At 50.2% G+C, this 10,888-nt stretch overlaps 1 protein-coding gene across 1 annotated transcript; it reads left to right on the forward strand.

Annotated features, from left to right (window-relative positions):
- Positions 1-2,599: 2,599 nt before the first annotated feature.
- NKX1-2 (NK1 homeobox 2) lies at positions 2,600-6,927 on the forward strand. The gene is made up of 2 exons (XM_027529218.1): positions 2,600-2,810; positions 4,745-6,927. Exons 1-2 carry the CDS (start codon positions 2,600-2,602, stop codon positions 5,437-5,439), a joined length of 906 nt encoding a protein of 301 aa, XP_027385019.1. The 3' UTR covers positions 5,440-6,927.
- Positions 6,928-10,888: the final 3,961 nt, after the last annotated feature.

Here is a 10,888-nt window from a genome sequence, read left to right on the forward strand (position 1 = left end):
TGAAAGTGACCTCAATATTTCTCAGAGGAGAACAGATAAGGACAGGGACCATGCGGAGCCAGAAATGTCCATTCTGGAGGTCCCTTAAAAAGACTTATTTCTAGCTACCATGGAGAACCTAAATATGAAAAAATATAAATGTGAGTGGAAAAAACGTAAAACGGGAGTGGGATCAGTGGGGAAGGAGAAAGAAAGAAAAGATTTTTTGAAAATTTTGTTTTATAGAAGTATACTTGATTTCAATATTGAACTGTATTGAAGTATACTTGATTTGGGTCGTCCCCGATGGCTCAGATGGTAAAGAATCTGCCTGCAGTGCAGAAGACCTGGGTTCAATCCTTGGGTCAGGAAGATCCCCTAGAGAAGGGAATGGTTACCCACTCCAGTATTCTTGCCTGGGGAATTCCATGGACAGAGGAGCCTGGTGAGCTACAGTCCATGGGGTTGCAAAGAGTTGGACAAGACTGAGTGACTAACACACACACACACACACACACACACCTGATTTACAATGTGTTAATTTCAGCTGTACAGCCAAGTGATTCACTTATACATGTACCTACATTCTTTTTCATATTCTTTTCTATTATGGTTTATCACAGGGTATTGGATATAGTTCCCTCTGCTCTACAGTAGGACCTTGTTGTTTAAGAAAGATTTTTTTTTTTAATCAGGTGAGAATTGGGTGAGAAAAAGTTGTCAAAACAAAAACCAAACTACCCTATCAGAGACCTGGAAGGTTCTGTGATTGGTAATCCAGGTTCCTGGGTGCCACAGTTTAGAGCCCTGGCCATCTTTCTTTGGTTTTCCCTAGGCGAGCATTCCCTCTGACGGGAGGTGGTCCGCTGGGCTTGGCCAGGGCACTTCCTTCCCTGATTTCCTTTGAAAGCACAATTCATCTCAGCTTTAGGACTGGAGCTCATACGAATTTCGGCAGGGCTTTAAAGTCCCCAGGGAATACAGTGACCGCCTCTGGGAGGGGCCATGAGCTTTGAATGAGAAAAGCTCCAAGAAGCTGGCCTGTAAGATCTCCTCTTCAATAACAGATGGAATTAGCAGCACCTCCCCCACCCCCGCCCCCACTGCACTTTAGTGGAAGGCTTCTCCTCCCCTTCCTACTCCTACCTGCTCAGACAATCTTAATTGCCAAGTCATTGTTTGAAAACCCCATGGGGCCGAGAAGAAAGGGACAGCAACCTTAGAGGTAGCTCTGGGCTGAGGGGTCGGAGAAGCCTCAGAAATTGCCGCTGAGATAAAGACTCAGCACTCAGACAGTTCCCCAAGCAACAAAAGAAGGGAAATTTAAGGAGGGCGTGGCTGGTGGAAGCTTCCCCAAGGACTGCTGTGCCCCATCCCCAAGGGACGTGGTGGGTTAGATGCAAGCCTTTGGTCTGTTTTCTGACCATAAGTCCAAACCAGGCAAAACATCTTTTAACCTTTTTCTTCTTGGGACTACTGGGAGGATGGGGGGTCAAAGATGCAACCTGCTTCCCAGAGACGCAATTTAACTGTGCAAATGATCAAACCTGTGACTGTGAAGAATGCCTGAAAGGTATCAGGGGTCATGCTTGGAGTCTCCACAGGACAGGGCAGCCGCCCCCACCTAACTCACCTGTCCTCACCAGAGCATCTTGGCTGGGGCTCAGACATCTCTCCGAAACCCCTGCTACTCCCTGACCTGGCTAGGCTCCAGGGTGGAGGGGAAAGCCTCTGTCACAACCTGGGCTTTGTCCAGTCCACAACCTGGACGTTCCTAGAGAAATAACAGGACTTACAGCAAAGAACAGTGGTTCAGGAAAGAAGACCCGGGTTCAAATCCAGACTCTGTCACCAACGAACAGTGGCCTTGGGCAACATCACTTCTCACCTTTGAACCTCATTCTCACCGTTTCTCATCTTAAAACCCGGATAAATAGCCTTGCCAGGCCACGCCCACCGCACTGGGCTGCTCGGAAGATCAAACGAGATCTCGCACGTGGAAGGGCTTTGTAAACTGTAAACTGTGAGAACATGAAGGCTTTTAAATCCGAGGTGGTCAGGTCCGAGGCCATTACTGTGATGCACTGGTGAGGCAGGTGATGTGCTGAGCGTTGCCTTCGTATAATCAGTGCTGGACTCAACTGCGTCCCCAACTCAAAGACGGGTGCCCTGGAGCAAGGGTGCAAATCCAAGCCCGAGTCGGGGTGGGTGTATTGGGAGGATCTTCGGGACGAAAGCTTCCTAACTTCCCTCCCTCGCTTACCAGCAGTCCCAGCAGATTGGGCGGAAGCGCGCTGAGCCCGCGGCGCTGTCCAGGCGGGCGCGCGCACCGGACGCACCGAGGCGCCCCCTCGCCGAGGCTGGAGGTCCGGGCAAGGCTCAGGGTAGTCTTGGGGGCTCCTGCTAGCGCGCCCTGCACGTGGCGGGGGCCTGGGGCAGCCCAAGTGCCAATCCGCGCGCACCTCCGGCCGCTCTCTCCCTGCCCCGCCTCCGCGCCCCCCTCCCCAGCTTCACTTGGCCGCCTCGACCCTCCTACAGGCTGAGAGCTGCTGCCGAGCCACAGCCTAAAGCAAGCCCGAGCGCTACCCACCCCGGACCCCGCGCCGCCGGCCTCTGGGGCATGCTGGCATGGCAGGACGGCGGGGCCAAGGCGGCTCCCTCCCACCACAAGATCTCCTTCTCGGTTCTGGATATCTTGGACCCGCAGAAATTCACCCGCGCTGCGCTCCCAGCCGTGCGTCCGGCTCCCCGGGAAGCCAAGAAAAGTTTGGCAGAGGCCGAAGCAAGGAAGGACGCCAGCCGGGACCCGATACCGCAGCGAGAGGCGCCTGGTAAGGAAGCGAGGCGGCCTCGGGCCCCGGAAAGCCCCAGCTTAGATGCTGCGATGGGAGGGTGGGAGGGACGGCCCGGGATTGGGTGAGTAGACCTTGGCGGCCTCTTCCCCAAAGGGGAGAAGGCACATAGGAAGAGGACTGAAAAAAGCAGAGGAGCGGCGAAAGTGTTAGGCGCTCAGGCGTGTCCGACTCTGCGACCCCATGTCTGTAGTCCGCCAGGCTCCTCTGTCCAAGGGATTCTCCAGGCAAAAATACTGGAGTGGGTTGCCATGCCTTTCTCCAGGGGATCTTCCCGACCCAGGGATCGAACCTGGGTCTCCCCCAGTGCGGGCAGATTCTCTACGATCTGAGCCACCAGGGAAGCCGCAGGAAGAGGCACATAGTGGGGTAGGGGGACCCGACCCCCCTCCCCCCGCCCCGCCCCCTCGCAGCATCCCAGGTCAGAGATTTGCCACCGAAGCCTATCTCTGCTCACCTGCCAAGCCAGTAAGCACCTCAGCTCTGATTGACCGGCAGTGGAAACTAATACTTACCCAGCACCCAGTTTAGCCAGGCTTATTCACTTATTGGGCATTTAATGCTCCCGCCATGTGCCAGGACCTGGACTAGAGACTGGGATACAAGTCAGGGAAAACTTCAATACCTGCGAGGTAGACAGCGTCATTAAGGAGGTCGACAGCATCATCCCTTCATTTTCTGGGTGAGGGAGCTGAGACTGATGAATCATGTGTCTGAAGTCTTAGCAGGCAGTGAGGTCCGGTGGAGCACACAGGGGTCCCTTCCAGCCCTCCAGAGACAACAGCAAAGAATCCACTGCCCACCCGCTCAGTCTCCCTAGACCCAATCGTTGACTGGACTGGGGTCAGGGTGGCTTGGGGTGATGGGAGACTCTTTTGTCCTTTCTCTCCAAACCCTTTTTGACTTAACTCCTAACTCTGGTAGACCTGATGAGGAGTCCAGGAAAGTTTGTGTCTGAAATGAAAGACAAAGGGCAGCAGGACCAGAGCTGGGTGAGGCCTGGGAGGGACGCCAAAGTTCAGGGGCGCAGCGCAGGGAGAGAGGCTTGAAGTCTGGCAGTCTCCCCCCGCGCCCCGCCGCCCCTCACCTCTCCCCACCGCTTTCCATCCCAAGTTTAGCGGTGATGGTCTGGGGGCTCTGGGCGCCTCTGGCGGCCGCGCTTGGGCCTGGGCGGCCGGCCGGGTAATTGTTCCGATCGCCTCTCGCAGGGGCCGCTCTCTCCTTGCCCCACCTCTCTGATCGATATTCTATTACTGGAGCCTGCATATCTCCTGCCCGCAGCTTGCAGGTACCGACTTCAAACCCCCTTTCCCTGTCTGATCCTAATATTGTTCGATTAAAACTTACCTTTAATAGATGACATCTATCGATCCGGCCCAGCGCAAATCTGAAACTCTATTAACACGGCAGCAGAGAGAAGATGGGAAAGAGGGAATTTCACTTTAAAAGGGAGGAGAGGGGCGCCTAATAACTTCTTTTTTTAATTGCCAGGGGTTCCAGACCCAAACAGGCTTCTAGGGACGGCGGGAGAGAGCCTGAAACGCACTTGACATCTCGATGTCTTAATGTGTAATACAACGCTCTTATAAGGTTGTCCAATGAGCTCGTTATTTTTTCTTAATGCAGGGTGTCATCCATTGATTCCAAATACACTTCTTGGACACCTACTAGGTCGTGGATGAGTAAAGAGCGAAGAGGCACCGCAACCCTAACTCTCACCTCCTGGGACGGGCTGGGCACTCTGGATGGAGGGCCGTGGGGTGGTGGCAGGCAACGCAATCACGGAGAGGGGCAGGGCAGGGCCCTGAGTTGGGGAGATTGCCGCCTACTCTGGAGAGGACGAGAAGCAGGTCCGGGGACCAGAACGGGCTGGGTGGTTCCCGGGTTCTGATCACGGTCCCCTTCTCCTCTAGATGCTGCGGGCCACGGCGCCGGCTTGGCGTCCCCCCTGGAGGGGTCGGAGGCGGAGGAGGCGGAAGAGGAGGACGAGGACGTGGAGGACGCGCGGCGGCGGCGCGGGGAGCGGGCTGCCCACCTGCAGGCGGGCCTGACACTCTCCCCCGAGGCCCGGGCCGCGGCGTCGGCGGCGGGGGAGAGCGGTGCGGGCGGCCTAGCGGGCTCCCCAGGCTCCCCGCGGCCCAGGCGCCGGCGCGCGGAGCCCAACAGCTCCAAGCCGCGGCGCGCGCGCACCGCCTTCACCTACGAGCAGCTGGTGGCTCTGGAGAACAAGTTCCGGGCCACGCGCTACCTGTCCGTGTGCGAGCGCCTGAACCTCGCGCTCTCGCTCAGCCTCACTGAGACACAGGTCAAAATTTGGTTCCAGAACCGCAGGACCAAGTGGAAGAAGCAGAACCCCGGCGCCGAAGGTGCGGCGCAGGCGGGAGGTGGCGCGCCCCAGCCCGGGACTGCGGCGGCGAGCGGCGGCGCGGGGGGCAGCCCAGGTCCGCCGGGCCCGGGCGCGCATCCTTTCCAGACTTTCCCCTCCTACTCGGCGGCCAATGTCCTCTTCCCGGCCGCCGCCTCCTTCCCTCTGACGGCCGCCGGGGGCTCCTTCACGCCCTTCCTCGGGCACTCCTACCTGACCCCTTTCTACGCCCCGCATCTGTGAACCCCCGAGCCCCTTGGGCCCCTCTTCGTCTGGACTCATGAGTGATTGGCGTGGCCTTGTGGTCCCCACCCTACCGAGGGGCGCCGATGCATAGGGACCGCCCCCTCCTGGTGCGCGGGTGTCTGTGCGCTCCTTCCCTGCCGGCTGCCTGGAGGCGCCGCCAGAGGGCAGGGAGAGGCCGCCTGCCGACTCCCCGGTGCGCGCCTTCCCGCCGCGCAACCCCGGAATCCACACGGTCCACTACGGGGAGTCAAGGACCGGCCACGTTTCAGAGTATCCGGAGACGGAAGCCGTCCTTAAATCTCCCCGTTTCTGGACCTGCGCTTCCCGGTGGGTCAGGCTTCATTCAGTTCAAGGGCTCTTTATGAGGGTCTTGGGTGTTCAGAGGCGCGCGACTAGCCCAGCGGCGGGCTTCGAGTTCGGCGACAGCCAAAACCCGCCCTCCAGCGGCTCACGAGGATGGAATCTGCAAAGATTTTGGCTCCCTCAGAGCCCAGTTCTTTTTGTTTCCCTTTTCAGAGCCGATTGTTTCCCATTTCATACTTGGTTACTGGCCCAAATCCAGCGATTCCTTCCAAACACTGCATAAAGTTGGCGAGAACTGGGTCTGTGAGCGCACACTGCCGCCTTGAGATGGACCATTTTTTAAATGCGTAACGCTCTACCTTTTTAGATCTTTCATTTAAGATTAGAACTTGAGAGCAACTCGTATTCCAGACTGTCGCTCCATAGGCTATTCCTGAGAAAATGGGTACCTAACTTTTCGGAGAAGACCAGTTCTGAGAACAGGTTTGTCGAACCATGACTATGGCCCCAAAGGCATAAAAATAACAAAGGGATCAGTGGCACAACTGAAATCTTGAGGTCTGTGCCTGAGGCTGCCCGTTATGATTTGCAGTGTTTGATATCGTAAAACTCCAGTCTTGACCGATATGTCTATTCCAGCAAGTCCGAAGCTCTCAATAGTGATCAAGGACAGTTCTCTCCTCCAGCATACACCACAGTTATGAACTGGACTAGTTTTTAAAGCACAGACTCAACACTTTTAGAGCTTCATCTAAGATTCTGACTTGAAAGATATTCTGTTCCACACAGACTGTCCGTGGTGGCATGGAGAACAAGCAAAAGGTTGTTAAGAGCGGTAAAAGAAATAATTATTGGACATATCACGGAAGCAAAAGGCATATATGTGATGGATTCAACTGCAGGAGCTTAATATAGGGACATGCATTCTAACTGCTGCTTTTATTATCTCTCTTAAGAATTAGTCCTGTAAAATTCTCTTGCTGGCTTTATCTGGAATATGCTTCAGTTTTTTTATGTAATATAATTTGTAGCCCATATTTCCGAAAACCAGACCTCCCCAACTAGGTCATGTACCTTTCACTCTCATCTTTATTGGATGACTTGAGGCTGGGCAATATCTATATGGATACCATATTCCTTGCTATTTCTTGGTAGCCTATGTCATTAATAAATTTGAAGATCAATGGCTTCTCATAAAATAAAACACATTATTTGGTTTTATGAATACATGAGATTACAACCTTGAAATATCTATTTCTGTTATTATCAAGAATGAGAAAATATACCCCCCTTCCTCCAAATTAAATGAAGCTTTCACATTCATGTGAATCTCATCCGATTTGAGTGTATGTATTATTTAATTATGATTTATTAATTAGACTCTTTCCCTCCTATGTTAAAGAAGAAATGTGTCCCCAAGCAATGCATTAAACTTTCTGAAAGACAAGTGGTGCCAGATGAGATTAAAAATGCAGTTACTGTAATAGAGAATATTGTTTTGTTCACTTTACTTGTTGATAAACACTCCCTCAGTAACTATTCGTGGGTTTCTCAAAAGCAACATTCCATGTATCAGGAGTAGGTATGCACAGAAGCAAGATCTGTAACAAAGAAACCGCATTTCTGTAAGATCTGGGAAACATTCCTTTCATCTCAGGTACGAAGACTCCAGCTGAAGAGAGGGACTGGGGAGGAAGCGGGGAGGCTTGTCTGTTTGTGGACCATCATGGAGTGCTGTATTTCCTGACCTTTCTTGTTTCTACGCATTTTAACAGAGTAATGCTCGAAGTGTGTGACTTTGGACATCTGCTGCTTTAAAAGGCCTAGTGAGTTCCCAACCAAATCCTTAAACTCAATCTATTGATGTGTTTGTCTAATAAATTTTGTTTGTAATAATTTATTTCTAATTATTTCTTGTTTATTAGCAAAGCTCTTAAATAATTCTATAACTATCAGAGGTTGTATATCTTCCCATCCTCACCCCTCACCATCTAGCATTCACCAGTAGAAAGTATTTCTACCTTAACATGACTATTTTCTTAAGCCACCCTTTTCAGATTCTTGCTAGGTACATAGTGGTTCCACTTGTGGACGGTATACACAGTATACACAAATCTACACAAATTAAATTAATACCATTAATACCAGATTTCTGGGACATTAGCTTCCTAGCCTGCTTTACAAGTTCTGAGTAACCCATAAGGAGTCTGGGAGGCAACTTTGCAGACTTGGGCCATCCACTGGTCATAAATTTCAGATGTTAAAAATGACTATTTAAAAATGATCTTATTTACAAATCATAAACAGACACAGACATAGAAAACAAATTTGGTTGCTAAAGGGGGAGGAATAAATTAGGAGCTTGAGATTAGCATATACAAACTACTATATATAAAAAACATAAACAAGGTCCTGTTATATAGCACAGGGAACCATATTCAAAATCCTATAATAAACCATTATGGAAAAGAATATGTAAAAGCATGTATCTCTCGATATAGCTGAATCACTTTGCTGTACACGAGAGTCTAACACAACATGATAAATCAACTATACCATTTCAGGTTCCCATGTGAAACCATGTGCTGCTGCTGCTAAGCCACTCCAGTCGTGTCCGACTCTGTGCGACCCCATAGACGGCAGCCCACCAGGCTCCTCTGTCCCTGGGATGCAATAACTGTGGTGTTGGAGAAGACTCTTGAGACTCCCTTGGACTGCAAGGAGATCCAACCAGTCCATCCTAAAGGAGATCAATCCTGGATGTTCATTGGGAGGACTGATGCTGAAGCTGAAACTCCAATACTTTGGCCACCTCATGCGAAGAGTTGACTCATTGGAAAAGACTCATGCTAGGAGGGATTGCGGGCAGGAGGAGAAGGGGATGACAGAGGATGAGATGGCTGGATGGCATTACCGAATCGATGGACATGAGTTTGAGTGAACTCTGGGAGTTGGTGATGGACAGGGAGGACTGGCGTGCTGTGATTCACGGGGTCACAAAGAGTCGAACACGACTGCGCGACTGAACTGAATAAAGTGAAGGTGATTTAAACTGTACATGGGGCTATTGAGTATATAAAATATTTGGTAAAAAAGTATTTTTAAATGATGTGAGAACTGTTTGGCATTACTTTGTAGTTACAGGTCAAGAGTCCAGTCTTGACAGGGTATCTGTCCATTGTTCCTTCCTCCTTCCCTCGCCTCCTTCCTTCCTGCCACACCGTAAACTGAGCACCCATTCTGGGCCAACGACTGTTCCGGATGCTGGGAATTTATTCAGGCAAAGGAGGTCCTCCGCCCAGGGACAGTTAGAGTCAGCGAATTCTCTTTCCTCCGACTACAGTGTTTTCTGGAGTCAAAAGAGGAAGGCCCTTTATTTCCTCTCTCTACCACTTACTAGACTTACTAGCTCTGCCACCTGGGGTTCGTTTCCTGATTTTTTTTTTTTTTTTGACCACACCCTGAGGCTTCTGGGATCTTAGTTCCCCAGTTCAGTTCAGTTCAGTCCAGTCTGACTCTTTGTCACCCCATGGACTGCAGCACACCAGGCCTCCCTGTCCATCATCAACTCCTGGAGTTTAATCAAACTCATGTCCATTCAGTTGGTGATGCCATCCAACCATCTCATCCTCTGTCGTCCCCTTCTCCTCCCACCTTCAATCTTTCCCAGCATCAGGGTATTTTCCAATGAGTCACTTCTTCCAATCAGGTGGCCACAGTATTGGAGCTTCAGCTCCAGCATCAATCCTTCCAATGAATATTCAGGACTGATTTCTTTTAGGATGGACTGGCTGGATCTCCTTGCAGTCCAAGGGACTCTCAAGAGTCTTCTCCAACACCACAGTTCAAAAGCATCAATTCTTCGGCGCTCAGCTTTTTTAGTCCAACTCTCACATCCATTCATGACTACTGGAAAAACCATGGCTTTGACTAGATGAACTTTGTTGGCAAAGTAATGTCTCTGCTTTTTAATATGTGGTCTAGGTTGGTCATAATTTTCCTTCCAAGGAGGAAGCATCTTTTAATTTCATGCCTGCAGTCACCATCTGCAGTGATTTTGGAGCCCAAAAAGATAAAGTCTGACACTGTTTCCACTTTTTCCCCATCTATTTCCCATGAAGTGATGGGACCAGATGCCATGATCTTCGTTTTCTGAATGTTGAGCTTTAAGCCAACTTTTTCACTCTCCTCTTTCACTTTCATCAAGAGGCTCTTTAGTTCTTCTTCACTTTCTGCCATAAGGGTGGTGTAATCTGCATATCTGAGGTTATTGATATTTCTCCTAGCAATCTTGATTCCAGCTTGTGCTTCATCCAGTTCAGCATTTCTCATGATGTACTCTGCATATAAGTTAAATAAGCAGGGTGACAATATACAGCCTTGATGTACTCCTTTTCCTATTTGGAACCAGGCTGTTATTCCATGTCCAGTTCTAACTGTTGCTTCCTGACCTGCATACAGATTTCTCAGGAGGCAGGTCAGGTGGTCTGGTATTCCCATCTCTTTCAGAATTTTCCAGTTTGTTGTGATCCACACAGTCAAAGGCTTTGACATAGTAAATAAAGCAGAAGTAGATGCTTTTCTGGAACTCCCTTGCTTTTTCAATGATCCAATGGATGCTGACGATTTGATCTCTGGTTCCTCTGTCTTTTCTAAATCCAGCTTGAACATCTGGAAGTTCTCGGTTCAGGTACTGTTGAAGCCTGGCTTGGAGACTTTTGAGCATTACTCTGCTAGTGTGTGAGATAAGTGCAGTTGTGCGGTAGTTTGAGTATTCTTTGGCATTGCCTTTTTTGGGGGCAATGAGAGGGAGTTTCAGGAGGGAGGGGACATACATACACCTATGGGTTATTCATGTTGATATTTGGCAGAAAACAACACAATTCTGTAAAGCAATTGTCTTTCAATTAAAAATAATTTTAAAAAAAGAGTCAGACACGACTTAGTGACGAAACCACCACCACTAACTGATGATATTGAGCATCTTTTCAAGAGCACACTGTCATTTGTGTATTTGTGTTGGAGAAGCGTCCATTCAAATCCTTTTTTTTTTTTTTCTGAAAAAAATGTTTATTACTTATTTACTTGGCTGCATTGGGTCTTAGTTGTTGCAGGCGGGATCTTTAACTGGGGCACGCGGGAC

Source organism: Bos indicus x Bos taurus, chromosome 26 (assembly GCF_003369695.1).
Source record: "Bos indicus x Bos taurus breed Angus x Brahman F1 hybrid chromosome 26, Bos_hybrid_MaternalHap_v2.0, whole genome shotgun sequence".
Lineage (NCBI taxonomy): Eukaryota > Metazoa > Chordata > Mammalia > Artiodactyla > Bovidae > Bos > Bos indicus x Bos taurus.